Source organism: Chelon labrosus (assembly GCF_963514085.1).
Source record: "Chelon labrosus genome assembly, chromosome: 6".
NCBI lineage: Eukaryota > Metazoa > Chordata > Actinopteri > Mugiliformes > Mugilidae > Chelon > Chelon labrosus.
In genome coordinates, this window is record NC_140342.1 from 25829955 (window position 1) to 25847661 (window position 17707).

The following is a 17707-nucleotide window of genomic DNA, read 5'->3' on the forward strand; positions in this document are numbered from 1 at the left end:
ACCAGGAAATCACATATATCTACTGTATAAGCTCACCCAGTTTAGCAGCGTTTCCAACCGGACCGTTGAGCAAAAGTCCAGCATAGAGTGGCTGAGTGAATGTGGTCTGGACTCTGTGGAGGAGAGTCATGGTTTCACAGACGCTGTAGAAGGACAGAATACCTGCTCTGTGATCCAGGTACACTCCTACTCTGGAGGAAGCAGGGCCTGAGACAGGAGTTTGGATTTTATTATGTCTGAAATTGTAACGATTCTTGTAAAAACCTAATGCCCAAGACGTGTTATTTTCTCCAAATCTTTCATTTACTAAATGACTGTCTTTGTATGCAACCACTACTGAAACTCCTCCCTCTCCTTTCTCCACCTCCCAGTAACAACGTCCCCTCAGACGCTCTCTACTCAGGACCTGACCACAGGAAGTGAATCGGTCTGGATGATAAGGATAACATAGTTCCATCGCCATAATTGTTGCTTGTCTGTTCTTTCCAGATAGCCACAGCTTATTGTTTGCTGTGTTTGGATCCAGTGTGATTTTACATGAATACTTTAAAAATTCATCTCTGGTCTTTGGCTCTGGCTGTGGCAGTAAAACATCCACTTCAGTCACTGTCAGTGAGATGTTTGTCCTTGTCTCTCTCAGAATGTCCTGTAGTTTCTTTCTGAGCTCTGTCACAGCTGCTTTCACGTCCTCAAAGTTCCTCAGGGGACGGATATTGACGCTGGATGAGTGTGTAGGTTGACTGAGTGGTGACAGTGAGGGATAGTTGTGTAGAAACTGGTTGTGATCCTCTGTGTCTGAGAGCTGCTTCAGCTCACCGTCTTCCCTCTTCAGCTCAGTGATCTCCTGCTCCAGCTTCTCCTGAACCTCTTTGACTCGACTCTCTTCAGTTTCCTGCTGGGATCTGACCTGCTGCTCCACATCAGAGCTTCTTTCCTGGATGAGACGGATCATCTCAGTGAAGATCTCCTGACTGTCCTTCACTGTTTTATCAGCAGAGTGAGCGATGGCCTTCAGCTCCTGATGAAGCAGCTTCACATCTTTCTCTTTGTCCTGGATCATCTGCTGGATGTTTTGTCGTCTCACCTCCACCTCTCTCTGTCTCTTAGTCCTTTCTACTGCAGCTGAGACTGTGTCATGGCCTTTATGTTCATCCACAGAGCAGAGATAACAGATACTCTGCTGATCAGTACGACAGAACATCTTCATCACCTCACCATGATGAGAGCAGATGTTCTCCTGGAGCTTCTTGGAGGGATCCACCAGCTTGTGTTGTTTAAATGTAGGTGACTTATAATGAGGTTCAAGGTGTTTCTCACAGTAAGATGCCAGACAGAATAAACAGGACTTGAAGGCTTTCAGTTTTCTTCCAGTGCAGACATCACAGGCCACATCTTCAGGTCCAGCATAGCAGTGATCAGCAGGAGCAGCTTGGAGTCCAGTCTTCTTCAGCTGCTCCACTAAAACTGCTAACATGGTGTTTTTCACCAGGACAGGCCTCGGCGTGAAGAGTTGTCTGCACTCAGGACAGCTGTGGATTTCCTTCTTGTCCTCTTCATCAAAGTGGCTTTTAATACAGTTCAGGCAGTAGCTGTGTCCACAGGGAATAGTCACCGGATCCTTCAGTAGATCCAGACAGATGGAACAAGAAAAGGTTTCTCGATCCAGCTCAACTCCTTTCTCCGTCATTGCAGCTCTCAGTGTCAGTGACTCTTTGAGTTCCTCTTTCTTTGAAGTGAACCCTGTCTGAGCTCTGATATAAACGTCATATCTGCTAAAACATGAGATAACATGACCCGAACACAAAGCAGTAAAACAATAAGTGTAATATAATTGTCCATGGCAACAACTCAACTTCCTTATTAGCTATGCAGTGATTTGGTTCCAGGTAGGGATGGCCCGACCCGATACTTAGGATCGGTATCGGCCCGATATTGGTCAAAATTTCAGGATCGGATATCGGAAAAAATAACTAAAGGCCGTCCGATCCGATACCCAAATGCTCAACATAACTTTGCGTGACATGCCGTAAACAGAGAGCAGCTGCTGCAAGCGTGTGTAAACAGAACCTCGTGACAGTGAATTAGCCTAGCACTCTTATCATGTCAGCTGTGTGGAGTTACTTTGCACGCAAGGAAGAGAAAAGTAAAACAGCCGAATGCAACTTGTGCAACGCGAGTGTCTCAAGGGGTGGCAGCAGCACTGGACGCAAGTGTTTGTGACAGTTATTTAAAGTTAGCAGTCACTTAAAGCAGCTGTATGTCCTATAGCAGGGGTGCCCATTACGTCGATCGCGATCGACCGGTGCGGGTAGATCGCGTACCATTGGAAAAAATGTTAGTCTGGCTTAACATTATCTGTTGCACCTCCAAAACAAACAGCAAGACAAACGTTCATCTTTATTTATTTTACTTTATATTTCCAACATGCCCTCAGTTCAGCGGCACACATCCACAGCCACGCACAACTTCAACCACAACAACTCAACACTACCGTCTTTCTTAAAGAGACAGCGCTATTTTTCTAAAGGTGCAGTGCACCAGTTTTTCTTGATAAAAATAAAAACAAAGATGGATACAGCTTTTAACACTGTAGCAACAATTAATTTGACTTAGGATAGGTAGATCACTTTGACTTGGTCATTGTAAAAGCAGCTTGCAAGCCAAAAAAGTGTGGGCACCCCTGTCCTATAGTCTTCAATGGAACATTATCATTATCGGCCCCAAATCCCTCAACAACACCACAGACAGTTTCCGCCTCACCATCGACAACTCCACCTTGTCTCCATCCCCCAACAGCCGCAACCTCGGAGTCATCTTTGACAGTAACCTCTCCTTTGATCATCACATCAATCAAATCACCAGAACTGCCTTCTTCCACCTCAAGAACATTGCCCGACTCCGTCCATCACTCTCCTTCTCTGCTGCTGAAACCCTCATTCACGCCTTCATCACTTCCAGAATTGACTACTGCAACAGCATCCTCTATGGCACACCATCCAAAACTTTAAATAAACTTCAGTACATCCAAAATTCTGCTGCACGTCTGCTCACCCACACCCGCTCCCGTGATCACATCACTCCTGTCCTCCAGAAACTCCACTGGCTCCCAGTTCCACAGCGTATTCAGTTCAAAATCCTCCTCCTCACACACAAAGCCCTCCATAACCAGGCCCCTTCCTATCTCACTGACCTGCTCCATCGCCACAATCCATCCCGCAGCCTCCGTTCATGTGACGCAAACCTCCTTACTCCACCACTCAAGACCAAGCATCGAACCTGGGGCGACAGAGCCTTCTCTGCAGCTGCCCCCTCCCTCTGGAACTCTCTCCCCAAACACATCCGCGACTGTACCGACCTTCCTACCTTCAAATCTCTGACAAAAACACACCTTTTTAAAATTGCTTTTAATGTTTAGCTCAGTTTATTGTGTTTTTGATGTTATATTTCACATTGTTTTGCTAATTTGATGTCCTTTTTATGTAAAGTGTCTTTGAGTATCTTGAAAAGCGCTTTTAAATAAAATGTATTATTATTATTAACATTGGAACTGAGTCCATTCTATATCTAGTTTGATATGGGTGTTTTACATAGAGTTCAACCCCAGAGGTTACATGTGAAAGAACAAACATTCAAGTCTGCAGTTTGCACTGATTTGAAGTTTAAATAAAGAGCTTATGGCGTATGGCACATCGTGGGCTATTTTATTTCTTCCCTTAGGGGAGCAGAATATTTGTTGCACAGTTTGACCATGGTGTTTTTAGATGTCCATATTAAGCAAAGTACATCTATACAAACTATATGTATCATAAACAACTTAACAGAGGAGAAAAGAAGGTATCGGATTGATATCGGTAACGGCAGATACTCCAAATTGCAGTATCGGTATCGGACATGAAAAAGTTGGATCAAGCCATCCCTCGTTCCAGGTCCACACATTAAATCAGAGTTCAAACACAGCCAAATCATGAGTATATGCAGAACAGGGTGTTGATGGTGTAAGGTGCCGTGTGATACAGAATTTTCCGTTGCAGCCACCGGGACCTCGAGTGATTAAGGTGAAAGTCTAATGTTCATAGCATATGAATAAATGTGTGGTTGAATCTTTTGCTGCTCCCATTGGCTCTGGGTTAGATTCTGGTTGTGTCTCATCTCAAGCCCATGTGTGATGGTGCATGGGCCTTGTTCCCTCTGTCGGATGAGTTTCCTGTTTGGTCATGGAAGGTGTTGACTCTCTCCCCACATTGCAATGGTTATCAGACTTTACAGAATGACACATATTGTGGCATTTCTTGGCTCTTGTTGCTGCTCCTGCCTTTGCTCTCTGACTTTTACTTGCCTGTGAGTCAGTTTGCAAGTCCTACATGACCTAGTAGTTGGACATCGACAATGAGCAAAGAGTTCACAAAACAGAATCACTTTATACCCCCATCTGCTGATAACATGATCTGAACTCAAAGCAGTAAAACAATAAGTGTAATATAATTGTCCGTGGCAACAACTCAACTTCCTTATTAGCTATGCAGTGTTTGGGTTCCAGGTCCACATGTTGAATCAGAGTTCAAACACAACCAAATCAGGAGTATATGCAGAGCAGGGTGTTGATGGTGTGAGGTACCGTGTGATACAGAATTTTTTATTTAAGACATCAACATACTCACGCCACTGGGACCTCAGGTGATTAAGGCGAAGCTCTAATGTTCACAACATATGAATAAATGTGTGGTTGAATCTTTCCCTGCTCTCATTGGCTCTGGGGTAGACGCTGGTTGTGTCTCAACCTCGATGGTGCCTGAGCCTCATTCCTTCTGTTGGATGAGTTTCCCATGTAGTCATATAAGGTGTTGACTCTCTCCCCACGTCCCAGTGGTTATCATACTCCATAGAATAACACATACTGTTGTCTGGGGCATTTCTTGGCTCTTGGATGGATTATTCCTGCTCCTGTGTCTGCTATCTGACTTTTACTTGCTTGAGGGGCAGTTTGTAAGTCCTACATGACCTGGTAGTTGGACATGCAGAAGGTGGCATCAGCATTTGATTAACTGTGTCACTGAACATTCTTCACCATATGAGTCTTAATGAGACTCCCAAAGGAAGTGTGTTGCCCACAGATGGGTTCAGGTTCAGGCTGATTGCCTCATTGTGGATGGGGACATCAGAGTTAAGGACAGTAGTAGTATTGTGAGATATGCATCTCAGGGGTAGGCCCATCTATGAACCTTGTGGGGGCAGGTACTCAAAGGAGAAATATGCCATGGAATAAGTTTCCTTTAAAAAGTTTGTTACAAATCATGAAAACAGTGGTCCAAAGCAAGAAGAGCAGCAGGACACATGTAAACACAAAGTGTACATTGATAAAGATTGAACAACTTTTATACAAAGTTCAGTGGTTCAGCCCGAAGGCATAGCATGGGTCCCAGAGTGTTCAGGGGGTTGGCCCAAAGGCAGAGAATGGGTCCCACAATGAACCTTGTGGGGCCAGGTAGTCCCAGGTGAAATATGCCAAGAAATGGTCTTGTAAAAAGTCTGTCACATGAATCACAAGTCATTGGTCCAAAGCAAGAAGAACAGCAGGGGACATTAAAATGTACATTGAAAAAGACTCAAAAACTTTTATACAAAGTTCAGTGGTTCTGACTGAAGGCAGAGCATGGGTCCCAGAGTGTTCAGAGGGTGGCCTATGAGTAGAGCATGGGTCCCAGAGTGTTCAGAGGGTGGCCTATGAGTAGAGCATGGGTCCCAGAGTGTTCAGAGGGTGGTCATGAGTAGAGCATGGGTCTCAGAGAGTTCAGGGGGTTGGCCTGGGGACAGAGCATGACTCCCATAGAGTTCAGGGGGTTGGCCCGAAGGCAGAGCTTAGGTAACAGGGAGTTCAGGGGATTGGCCCAGAGGCAGAGCATTGGGTCCTGGCTTTAGTTGTTGTATATTTTAATATTGTTGAAAAGGCTGTCTGTCACCTGAGGCCTGAGAAAAGAGTGACTGAACACCAACCACTAGAGGGTGCATAGGCGCTGTTCTGCCTGGCAACGAGAGCCAGTCTGGACTAGTTTTGCCAGTAGCAGAAGGAGAGAAGACTAGAGGTGTTTTCTGGAGGTTTTTCAGTCAGTTTTTGGTTCCAGGTCTAGTTTTCAGTTTAAGAGGTATATGTGTGTCCATTTGTCCTGTAAGTAGATTTCAGTTTGATATTAATAATTATTATCTTGTGAGATGTAACCTGTTTGAGTACAGTAACAAGCAGTGTATTGAGGTGGTAAACTTTAAGTTACTATTTGTTATGATTACCCTTCTATATTATGAAGATGTTTACAAAGGTGTGGTCCTTCAGTTGTTTCGTATATCCTAGAAACCACACATACGCAAATAAAGAACCATCTCTGCACCCCACGGCCTGGTTATTGAGACCCACCAGAGTTCTGACCGGACTCTCCACAGCTATCTGTACTCTCCAACCACCCTTCATCCTAAACTATTTTTCAAATATACAAGAATTTAATAAAAAGTTATAGGCATAATACAGATTTTATTTTGAAAAAAGCGGCTACATCCGTCTACTCAGCCGCACAGCTAGCGTCTAACTACTGAAGCGGACCTGCTGAGGTAGTAATCACAGCTTTCACTGACCTGACACTCAGAGGAGACGAGAAAATAGAATCTCATCCACAAGTCTTTGGGAAAAATACCGGAAACACATTTGGAAACTTTTAAAATAATATTATGTGCAACAATAAAAAGACATGCATTCTGAGCATTTATTTATCTGTTCATTCTACATAAGATCACATAAATACATTAATATGCATATAAGAACAAAATCATTGCAAAAATAATTTCATAATTATGAAAATAAACAAACTTGAATTAAACAGAAGGTTATGTGCATTTGCATTGTAATAAAATAATTTGGTTGTTTTACAAATGGCAATCCAAAAATATCCCATTAAAAGAAATTAAAAACACAAAATACATGAATACATCAAATCATGCAGCAAAAATAACATATATATCCATTAAACATGTAAAAAAAAAAAACGTATTCGTCATGTTTACATTTAATCAGCGTCTGAAAGAACAAAGACGTCAAAAATAAAAGTCAAATAATTACAGGAATTAAATCTGCTCTTCATGATTCTAGTTTATTTACTCATTTTGTTGGATGTATTTGGACATCAGAATATCACACTTAAATGCTGCACATTTCAAATCTACCAAAAGTTTGTGGACACTTGAAAGACACATAGAACTTTTTTTTACCATATTATATGGCCAAAATAACACAAGACATATTCATCAGAACTGCCCCAGTAGTGAATTAATAGAGAACGCATTCTATCGTAAAGAGCGACCTCTAGTGGAGAACACAAAGTCTGCAAATAAAGATGAAAATATTACATAGCTAGACATAGATCTAAAGATTATTCATATTTAACACCATTAAACATATAAAGACTGTCAGCACAAATTAAAGAATCAGGAATGATATTGATACTGAATTCCTTCAGTAAAGGCCCTGAGTTCACTTCCTCCATTTTTCCTGCAGCTGATGTGCTGATGATTTAACAACCTACAGTACAATTTACTGTGTTAAAGTCATTTTCAACTGTACAAACTCAGACAAGGGATTCATATATGTCTACTGTACAAGCTCACCCAGCTTAGCAGAGTTTCCAACTGGACCGTTGAGGAAAAGTCCAGCATAGAGCGGCTGAGTGAATGTGGTCTGGACTCTGTGGAGGAGAGTCATGGTTTCAGAGACGCTGTAGAAGGACAGAATACCTGCTCTGTGATCCAGGTACACTCCTACTCTGGAGGAAGGAGGACCTGAGATGGGAGTTTGGGTTTTATTATGTCTGAAATTGTAACGACCCTTGTAAAAACCTAATGCCCATGATTTGTCATTTTCACCAAATTTTTCATTTACTAAATTATTGTCTTTGTATGCAACCACTACTGAAACTCCTCCCTCTCCTTTCTCCACCTCCCAGTAACAACGTCCAGTCAGACTCTCTCTGCTCATGACCTGATAACAACCAGTGAATCTGTCTGGATGTTCAGGATAAGACTGTTGTTGAATCACTGATGTTATTTTTCGGTTTCCCTCAGACAGTACCAGCTTACTGTATGCTGTGTTTGGATCCAATGTGATTTCACACGAATACTTTAAGAATTCATCTCTGGTCATTGGCTCTGGTTGTGGCAGTAAAACATCCACTTCAGTCACTGTCAGTGAGATGTTTGTCCTTGTCTCTCTCAGAATGTCCTGTAGTATATTTCTGAGCTCTGTCACAGCTGCTTTTACGTCCTCAAAGTTCCTCAGAGGACGGATATTGATGCTGGATGAGTGTGTAGATTGACTGAGTGATGACAGTGAGATGTAGTTGTGTAGAAACTGGTTGTGATCCTCTGTGTCTGAAAGCTGCTTCAGCTCAGCGTCTTCCCTCTCCAGCTCAGTGATCTCCTGCTCCAGCTTCTCCTGAACCTCTTTGACTTGACTCTCTTCAGTTTCCTGCTGGGATCTGACCTGCTGCTCCACATCAGAGCTTGTTTCCTGGATGAGACAGATCATCTCAGTGAAGATCTCCTGACTGTCCTTCACTGTTTTATCAGCAGAGTGAGCGATGGCCTTCAGCTCCTGATGAAGCAGCTTCACATCTTTCTCTTTGTCCTGGATCATCTGCTGGATGTTTTGTCGTCTCACCTCCACCTCTCTCTGTCTCTCAGTCCTTTCTGCTGCAGCTGAGACTGTGTCGTGTCCTTTATGTTCATCCACAGAGCAGAGATAACAGATACTCTGCTGATCAGTACGACAGAACATCTTCATCACCTCATCATGACGAGAGCAAATGTTCTCCTGGAGGTTCTTGGAGGGATCCACCAGCTTGTGTTTCTTTAATGGAGCTACATCATAATGAGGCTGAAGGTGTTTCTCACAGTAAGATGCCAGACAGAATAAACAGGACTTGAAGGCTTTCAGTTTTCTTCCAGTGCAGACATCACAGGCCACATCTTCAGGTCCAGCATAGCAGTGATCAGCAGGAGCAGCTTGGAGTCCAGTCTTCTTCAGCTGCTCCACTAAAACTGCTAACATGGTGTTTTTCACCAGGACAGGCCTCGGCGTGAAGAGTTGTCTGCACTCAGGACATCTGTGGATTTCTTTTTCATCCTCTTTATCAAAGTGGCTTTTAATACAGTTCTTGCAGTAGCTGTGTCCACAGGGAATAGTCACCGGATCCTTCAGTAGATCCAGACAGATGGAACAAGAAAAGGTTTCTCGATCCAGCTCAACTCCTTTCTCCGCCATTTCAGCTCTCAGTGTCAGTGACTCTGTGAGTTTCTCTTTCTTAGAAGTGAAACTAGTCTGAGCTCTGATCTAAACGTCATGTGTTTCTGTAGTGAATGGGTCCAGTCAGCTGTTACACTTCACCACATGTTGTGCAGATCTAAAGGGGAGGGAACCAGGAAGTACATGGACAGAGTGGAGCTGCTGTGTGTGAGAGCAGGAAGTAGAATGAGGCTTATCAGGTTTTTCCACATTCCAAAACAAGGTGCAATGTACATTAACACATTGTTCCCTCATTTACAGTTACACCTTAGTTAAACGTCCCTCCACCCTTGGACACACCGAATAATTTTGCTGTCAGTTTGGTGTTTGCTGTCTACCAAACATTTTAGGTGTGTAATGACATCAGCATACTCATGACACTGGGACTTTGGGTGATTAAGGTGAAGCTCTAATGTTCACAGCATTTGAATAAATGTGTGGTTGAATCTTTCCCTGCTCCCATTGGCTCTGGGATAGACTCTGGTTCAGTATCAAGCTCGAGCCCTCGTGTGATGGGGTTTGTTCTTTCTGTCATGCATGAGTTTCCTGTTTGGTCATGGCAGGGGTTGAGTCTCTCCCCACATCCCAATGGTTATCATACTCCATAGAATGGCACATGCTGTTGTCTGGGGCATGTCTTGGCTCTGAATGGATTGTGCCTAATCCTACGTTTGCTCTCTGACTTTTACTTGCTTGAGTACTCCCATTAGAAATCCACCAAGGAATAAGCTTCCTGTAAAAAGTCTGTCACATGAGTCACAAATCACGAAAACAGAGATCCAAAGCAAGAAGAGCAGAAGGGCGCATTTAAACCCATAATGTACATTGAAAAGAAAAAAAAAAAAAGAAAACTTTTATACAAAGTTTACTGGGTCAGCCTGAAGGCAGAGCACGGGTCCCAGAGAGTAGGGGGTGACCCGGGGACAGGGCTTGGGTCTCAAAGAGTTCAGGGGTTGGCCCAGAGGCTGAGCATGGGTCCCAAAGGGTTCAGCGCATTGGACTGGGTCAGAGCATGGGTCCCAGAGAGTTCAGGGTGGTGGCCCCGGATGCAGAGATGCTACTCAGAGGGATGCCAGGAGATAGAGCAGACCAGAGGGAGGGACAGGAAAATATATACACAAAGAACTAACAGTAAAGCAAGACAGGGGTGAAACTAATTAGGTAGAAGCAAACAGTCACACAGGCCTGAAAAATACAAGGGCAGGAAGTGAAGCAAAGAGAAAGACACATGATTAGTCAATCTTTCAAATTAAATTAGGAAGTACAAACAAAACCGAGTAAAGGTCCAAAACTGAAACTCATGGCAGAATAACAGAAACATCCAAGACAAAAAAACAAAACTCATCAGCTGTGGTCATGTCTATAATCTTCACAAATTTAAACAAGCTTTAACCTGTGGATCACGTTTTTTTCAGTTTACACATTTTTAAACACATACTCTGCAAAATAACACAATACTAGCGAGAGGAACCACATAAACACAGGACTAAACAGTACAATGTGGTGAATTGTGGTGACACACGGCGACTTTCCGCTTTCTGCTGTAATTGAGATAATTTGGATCTAATTGGTTCTGCGCACCAGCTGCTCATTGGCAGATATCTTATCAAAATGTCTGCGAAGAGGCGATAGGAAAAGAAATAAACTCAGCGTTTAGACCGAGTCCAGCCCAACACATAACAGGTTTCACTTTAAAGCTTAAAACACTTATACAATCTGTCTTTCCATGCTTATATCAAATAAAAGAAACAGAAAGGGTTGCAAAATATGCAATTTAGAAGGGACAACTTTATTTACCTTTTATAAAGCCCATAGAAAACACACAGAAATGTAATAAATGTATATTAAAACAAGAAAAATCAGCAAAACAAAATGTATAAAGCAGAAGGATATGTGCATTTGTATTATGATAAAAACATCTGGTAATCTGGGGCAGATGAAGTACAAAACTTCCAAATGTTTTAACCTTGCAAATAAGAAAACATAAAGTACCAACAGGAAAAACTATTTCAAATCCTTACAAACAAAATATGTTGTCCAACCTTTATTAGATCTTAGTTCTTGAGTTTGTGATTTTACTTTGCAAACTAATCTACCACCACCACACGGGCAACATCTAATTTACTGTGTAAAATATGATAAACATATCTAAAATTCAGCATTCACATATTGGCATCCCAAAATATCAACAAAATGAAAATCAAATCACAAGCAGAAATAATGAAAACACATGTAATAAACTATTTTCTGTCGCAGTTGTAACAAATGAGAGGATGAGCTCATATTACCTTTGTGTTTACATATTTTCAGCATCAGAAAAATCAAAAGAAATTCATCAGCAAGTCAAAGGATTATAGAAATAATATCTACATGTCATGATTTAAGTTCACTTACAATATCAGAACTGACTTCAGTCGAAATGCAGGTTCTTTTCAGGAATTTATACTTATTTAAGCTTACACATCTTAGCAGAGTTTCCAACTGGACTGTTGAGGAAAAGTCCAGCATAGAGCGGCTGAGTGAATGTGGTCTGGACTCTGTGGAGGAGAGTCATGGTTTTAGAGACGCTGTAGAAGGACAGAATACCTGCTCTGTGATCCAGGTACACTCCTACTCTGGAGGAAGGACGACCTGGTACGGGAGTCTGGATTTTATTATGTCTGAAATTGTAACGACTCTTGTAAAAACCTAATGCCCAAGACTTGTCATTTTCTCCAAATATTTTTTTTACTGAATTATTGTCTTTGTATGCAACCACTACTGAAACTCCTCCCTCTCTTTTCTCCACCTCCCAGTAACAACGTCCAGTCAGACTCTCTCTACTCAGGACATGACCACTGGAAGTGAATCTGTCTGGATGATAAGGATACGATTGTTCCATCATCATGAGTGTTCCTTTTCTGTTCTCTTCAGATAGCCACAGCCTTTTGTTTGCTGTGTTTGGATCCAGCGTGATTTCACATGAATACTTCAAGAATTCACTTCTGGTCTTTGGCTCTGGTTGTGGCAGTAAAACATCCACTTCAGTCACTGTCCGTGAGATGTTTGTCAGTTCTTCACTTAGAACATCCTGCACTCGATCACTGGTCTTTGAGACAGCCACTTTCACTCCATTAAAGTACTGCAGACAAAAAGAGTGGATAGCGAGAAAGCGTATTGCTGGAGTGGGACATGTAGGTGAGGGGTAGTTGTGTAGAAACTGTTTGTGATCCTCTGTGTCTGACAGCTGCTTCAGCTCAGCGTCTTCCCTCTTCAGCTCAGTGATCTCCTGCTCCAGCTTCTCCTGAACCTCTTTGACTCGACTCTCTTCAGTTTCCTGCTGGGATCTGACCTGCTGCTCCACATCAGAGCTTCTTTCCTGGATGAGACGGATCATCTCAGTGAAGATCTCCTGACTGTCCTTCACTGTTTTATCAGCAGAGTGAGCGATGGCCTTCAGCTCCTGATGAAGCAGCTTCACATCTTTCTCTTTGTCCTGGATCATCTGCTGGATGTTTTGTCGTCTCACCTCCACCTCTCTCTGTCTTTCAGTCCTTTCTACTGCAGCTGAGACTGTGTCGTGGCCTTTATGTTCATCCACAGAGCAGAGATAACAGATAATCTGCTGATCAGTACGACAGAACATCTTCATCACCTCATCATGACGAGAGCAGATGTTCTCCTGGAGCTTCTTGGAGGGATCCACCAGCTTGTGTTTCTTTAAAGGAGCTACATCATAATGAAGCTGAAGGTGTTTCTCGCAGTAAGAAGCCAGGCAGAATAAACAGGACTTGAAGGCTTTCAGTTTTCTTCCAGTGCAGACATCACAGGCTACATCTTCAGGTCCAGCATAGCAGTGATCAGCAGGAGCAGCTTGGAGTCCAGTCTTCTTCAGCTGCTCCTCTAAAACTGCTAACATGGTGTTTTTTACCAGGACAGGCCTCGTGGTGAAGAGTTGTCTGCACTGAGGACAGCTGTGGATATTCTTCTTGTCCTCTTCATCAAAGTGGCTTTTAATACAGTTCATGCAGTAGCTGTGTCCACAGGGAATAGTCACAGGTTCATTCAGTAGATCCAGACAGATGGAACAAGAAAAGGTTTCTCCATCCAGCTCAACTCCTGGCTGCTGTGCCTTTTCACCTCTCAATCTCAAAAAACTCAACATAGTTCCCGTTTTCTTCAGCAGGCTTTGTAATTTCATCCTAAAGCTCTCCATGCTTGTTTACCTGACAGCCTGCAGGATAGGCACTGATCTATCTGGTCCTTCAGCTACTCTCTAAGCAGCGACTTGATGCTCAGTTCTCAGAAAGATTAGCCTTATCAGATGAAACACGCACTCTTCCTCCAGCTGAACTGTGAGGCATCACACCAAAAGACAGGGTTATCAGGGTTACTGGAGGCCGAAGAATCAAAAAACAACAGACATCAAACTATAGACGAGGAACTCTTTTGGGTTTCGGACATCTCAAGATCATTGAATTAGTATTTTCTACCATCAAGAGCTGCACCTTTGAGACATCCAAAGAAAAAGTAATCCCTTTAGTTGTAGTTATATAATAATGCAGACCCCTAGCTTTAATTTGAGGGAAAAGTGTAGAAATTATTTTCAGCAGCTCTTGACTCAAGAACTGTTTCAGGACCAGATGTGTGGCATTTGCATTTGGAAACCGTTTCTATGAGCATGTGTTCATAAAGTTTTTTAAACTCATCCTCTGCAAAGTGACAGAGTTAAAGAGGAGTACCTCATGGAAAGTAGTTGGAATAAAAGTATGAAGTATGATAAAATATAAGCATCAGAGCTATACTTGAATAAATGTATCAAAGGTTTTCCACCAACAAATATTTAAAGATTAATGTCTTTGTTGGGTTTTTTATATATACACATTTAGAGTTCCTGTTAAAATGGAGATGTTTGAAAGCTTGTTTGACCATCTAACTGGTTCTATACTCCAGCTGCTCATCGGAAGATATCTTATCAAAGTTTCTGGGAGGAGGCGATAGGGAAGAAATTCATCTCAGTGAGAGCGTATGAAGAAGACTCTTAGCTTTTAGATTGAGTCTGAGCCAACACGTAGGAGGATTCATTTTAAGAATCAAAACATGTTCACGGTGTGTTTTCCCATGTCTAGATCAAATTCAAGACTCAGATAGGCAGGCAAATAAATTAATAAAGAAGACGTTTCACCACTCATCCGAGTAGCTTCTTTAGTTCTAGGGGACTGGTGGGAGGTTTGAGGTTTATATGGGAAACTCTGAGGGTATAACCCATCAGATATTGCTTCAGTTGTTTCTGTTAACAACAAGAAACTGGTGCAGCTAATTTCCATTAAAGGTTAGATACTTACCTGTCTGTCCTTTTCCCCTCTGAATGATGTTGCTCTAATGACCCATCAGTCAGAGTCTCCAGTCGCAAGGTGCGAATGGGGTTGAAACTTCTTGAGGACAGAAGTTAAAACTGTATTGTAAATGGATTTCAGGTTAAATCTCAGTCTCTGATCAGAGAAGGTTTTTCCAGTCCAGTCATAGATGTCTTCCTTTACTCCTCTTTCAAACCATCTCTCTTCTCTGGCTAAGATTTGGATGTTGTTATCTTCAAAGGAGCGTCCTTCGTTCTAGATCTAATCTGCCAGTTAAATCCTCTCCTAAAACACAATTTTTCTCTTTTACTCACAGTAAGAAGGTTCTGGGTTCTAATCCATTGGTCGACTGGTTCCTTTCTGTGTTTAGTTTGCATGTTCTGAAAAAATGAAAGAAAATGAATGAATGAATGAATGAATGAATATAACATTCCTGGTTATTTACTTCAATTAATTCAGAGAGCTTCCCATAAAGTCCATGATCGTCACACAGTTAGCTGTCGCTGCCACTTGGTGTCACCAGTGTTTCACGTTTCTTCAGGTCAGCATTTAATTATGTTACATTTGACAAAGCAGACAAATGAATTGTGTGCTTTTATCGTTTAATCAGAAGCAGAATCTCATTTTATTAACCAACGAACAACTTCCTGATAAGAATTAATAATTAAACTGAGGAAAAGAAATGAATGAATGAAGTTGTGATTGTACCCGTTAATACTAAACGAGATGATTTGTAGGTTTTTGTTTTCTGATGGGAACGGTAGCTCAGCAGGTTTCCTAATGTCAAATATTGCTGACATTGAATCATTTCTAGTTATATTTCTGGGCCTCCTACGCAGTTCCACCAGGAAATAGTCATATCCCTGCACCATAAATCCATCCCCCTCCGTCTTTGCCTTTTACCAAATTAATTCCCCCACTGTATGGAAGCATTTCAACAAGATTAAAAACTCAGTACACATAGGTTATCGTATTATTTGGCCAACAGCTTTGTCTCTTTGGGAGGATAACGCAGCGCCATATGTTTGTGGTTTAGAAATAAGGCAAAAATCTAACTCCAGTTTCTTTGACTCTCTTTGAAATCTCAACACACGGGATCTAAGTCTAAAAATAAACTCCATCAGAATGACAGTTGTGTACCTGATTAGCACACAGTCTGGTGTTATCGGAGCGTGGGCATCGTACAGTAAAACCATTTGGGAAAAGCGATACGATCTCGCAGTCTGTCAGGAAGGAAAACCAGCGGCTAATATTTAATCAGCGATTCGCTTCGCCGTTCAGAATATTCATGAAATCTAATCGACTTAATCACGGCGGGATCGTTCGTAAATGAAACTCCCCCGCCACTTCACCCAAGTGTGACTCCACGGCGTCGCCTGCTGAAAACAGTAAAACTTACAACGACAGCAGCAGACAGTGTGGTGGACGAGAATTAAAAGAGAAAAATGCCAAAAGAGTCTCTCTCTTAAAACACCTTAAAACTCTCTTAATCCAGGCCGATTGGTTCCTTTCTGTGTGGAGTTTGCATGTTCTCCCTGTGTCTGCATGGGTTCTCTCCAGGTACTCCAGCTTCCTCCCACCGTCCAAAGACATGCTGGTTAGGTTCATTGGTGATTCTAAATTGGCTGTAGGTGTGAGTGTGAATGGTTGTCTGTCTCTCTGTGTTAGCCCTGAGATAGACTGGAGACCTGTCCAAGGTGTACCCCACCTCTCGCCCCAATGACAGTTGGGATAGGTTTCAGCCATTACAGAAAATGAATGAATTAATGTTTTTATGATTTAATTCTAAAAGGAATAAAACAAAGCAAAGATATTGTGTCCTGAGAAGCAAGACGGAGTTGAGGAGAGAAGCAGAGGAACATAAATATGCTAATTCAGTAATATGACGAGTTTCCAAAGATGACACAACAATCTTTTATCCTCTACACCTAGTCGCATCCTCGGCGCTGCAGAGCGTATTCTACCCCGGGGTTGCTGCAGCAGCTCTTTACAGAGGAACACCAGCATGCATCTAATGTACAGTATAATGCTTGGCCCGGGGGAGGCTGCTGTGGCCTATTTGCCGCGACGTCGAGCTCATTTTGGAGAGCACTTCATTTTCCCCTTCCCCGTGGGACCTTGGCCACAGGCTGAAATACAGTACGATCTATATGTGTTTTTCATCAGACGCTACACATGTTTTTATCATTTCCACATGATGATGTTTTGTTCTCATCTCTGCAGGACTCTTGAAAAGTTTAAAAGTTTGAGACGTATTAAAGCTTCAAGCTTTTAGAAGCAATGAAGGTAATTGATGCAGAAACCTGAAGTAAACTTCTAATAAAGCTGTGACATCCGTGATAATATGATAAGTCTCTCTGATTAGCTTAGCATAAAAACTGCAAGGACAAAGAGAGTATTTTAATTAACCAGTTTCAAAAAATGTCAGACAGTTCCTTTAAAGTCACAATTATTACTCATCAGTGTCTCATGACTTTCTGTAGTATGACTTTAAATAGCTCGACTGGGGTGGCCGAGGCATGAAATGGAAGAGAAGATAATCAGACTTCAAATTGGTCGCATTGTGGTGGTAGAGGATCACGAAAATCGGTTTAATACGTTGTCTGAACTCAGAAGGAGTTGACTTCTGAGTGGTCAGAAGGATTCCTCCTCCGGGAATTCAGTTAAAAGTTAATTTGCAAAACTGTTCAGCGGCTTCTTTAGATCATTATAAACATGCCCAAAAAAAAACGTTTGTGGCTGGAAATTGTTCTGAAGCATCTTCTTTGGGAACTGATTCTACTCCAGCATAGATCTGCTGGACCAATCAGATCGTTTGTATTTATGCTGTGATGGACAGAAGAGTAGTAAAAGTAGTTATACATGTCGTCTGAGACCCATGGAGTCGAACTTGTTCGCAATAAAATGGCTCTGATTGGTTGTAGGACTACGCAGCCATCTAGTGGTTACTGGTGGTATTACTACACAAGCTGAAAATCAATTGTTTAAATACAATCCGACATCTGCTGCCTTTCAGTTGAACTGGTGAGCTTTTGCTTAAAGGGGAATTACC

At 42.2% G+C, this 17707-nt stretch overlaps 2 protein-coding genes across 2 annotated transcripts; both read right to left on the minus strand.

Annotated features, from left to right (window-relative positions):
- Positions 1–10950, minus strand: LOC311488906 (uncharacterized protein). Its single transcript, XM_084545767.1, has 2 exons — positions 7635–10950; positions 1–1769 (listed from the first exon to the last, which is right to left on the minus strand). Exons 1-2 carry the CDS (start codon positions 9296–9298, stop codon positions 20–22), a joined length of 3414 nt encoding a protein of 1137 aa, XP_084401893.1. The 5' UTR covers positions 9299–10950; the 3' UTR covers positions 1–19.
- A 137-nt stretch (positions 10951–11087) lies between these two features.
- Positions 11088–14024, minus strand: LOC311489295 (tripartite motif-containing protein 16-like). The gene has a single exon (XM_084546317.1). It carries the CDS (start codon positions 13512–13514, stop codon positions 11766–11768), a length of 1749 nt encoding a protein of 582 aa, XP_084402443.1. The 5' UTR covers positions 13515–14024; the 3' UTR covers positions 11088–11765.
- Between the last annotated feature and the right edge of the window lie 3683 nt (positions 14025–17707).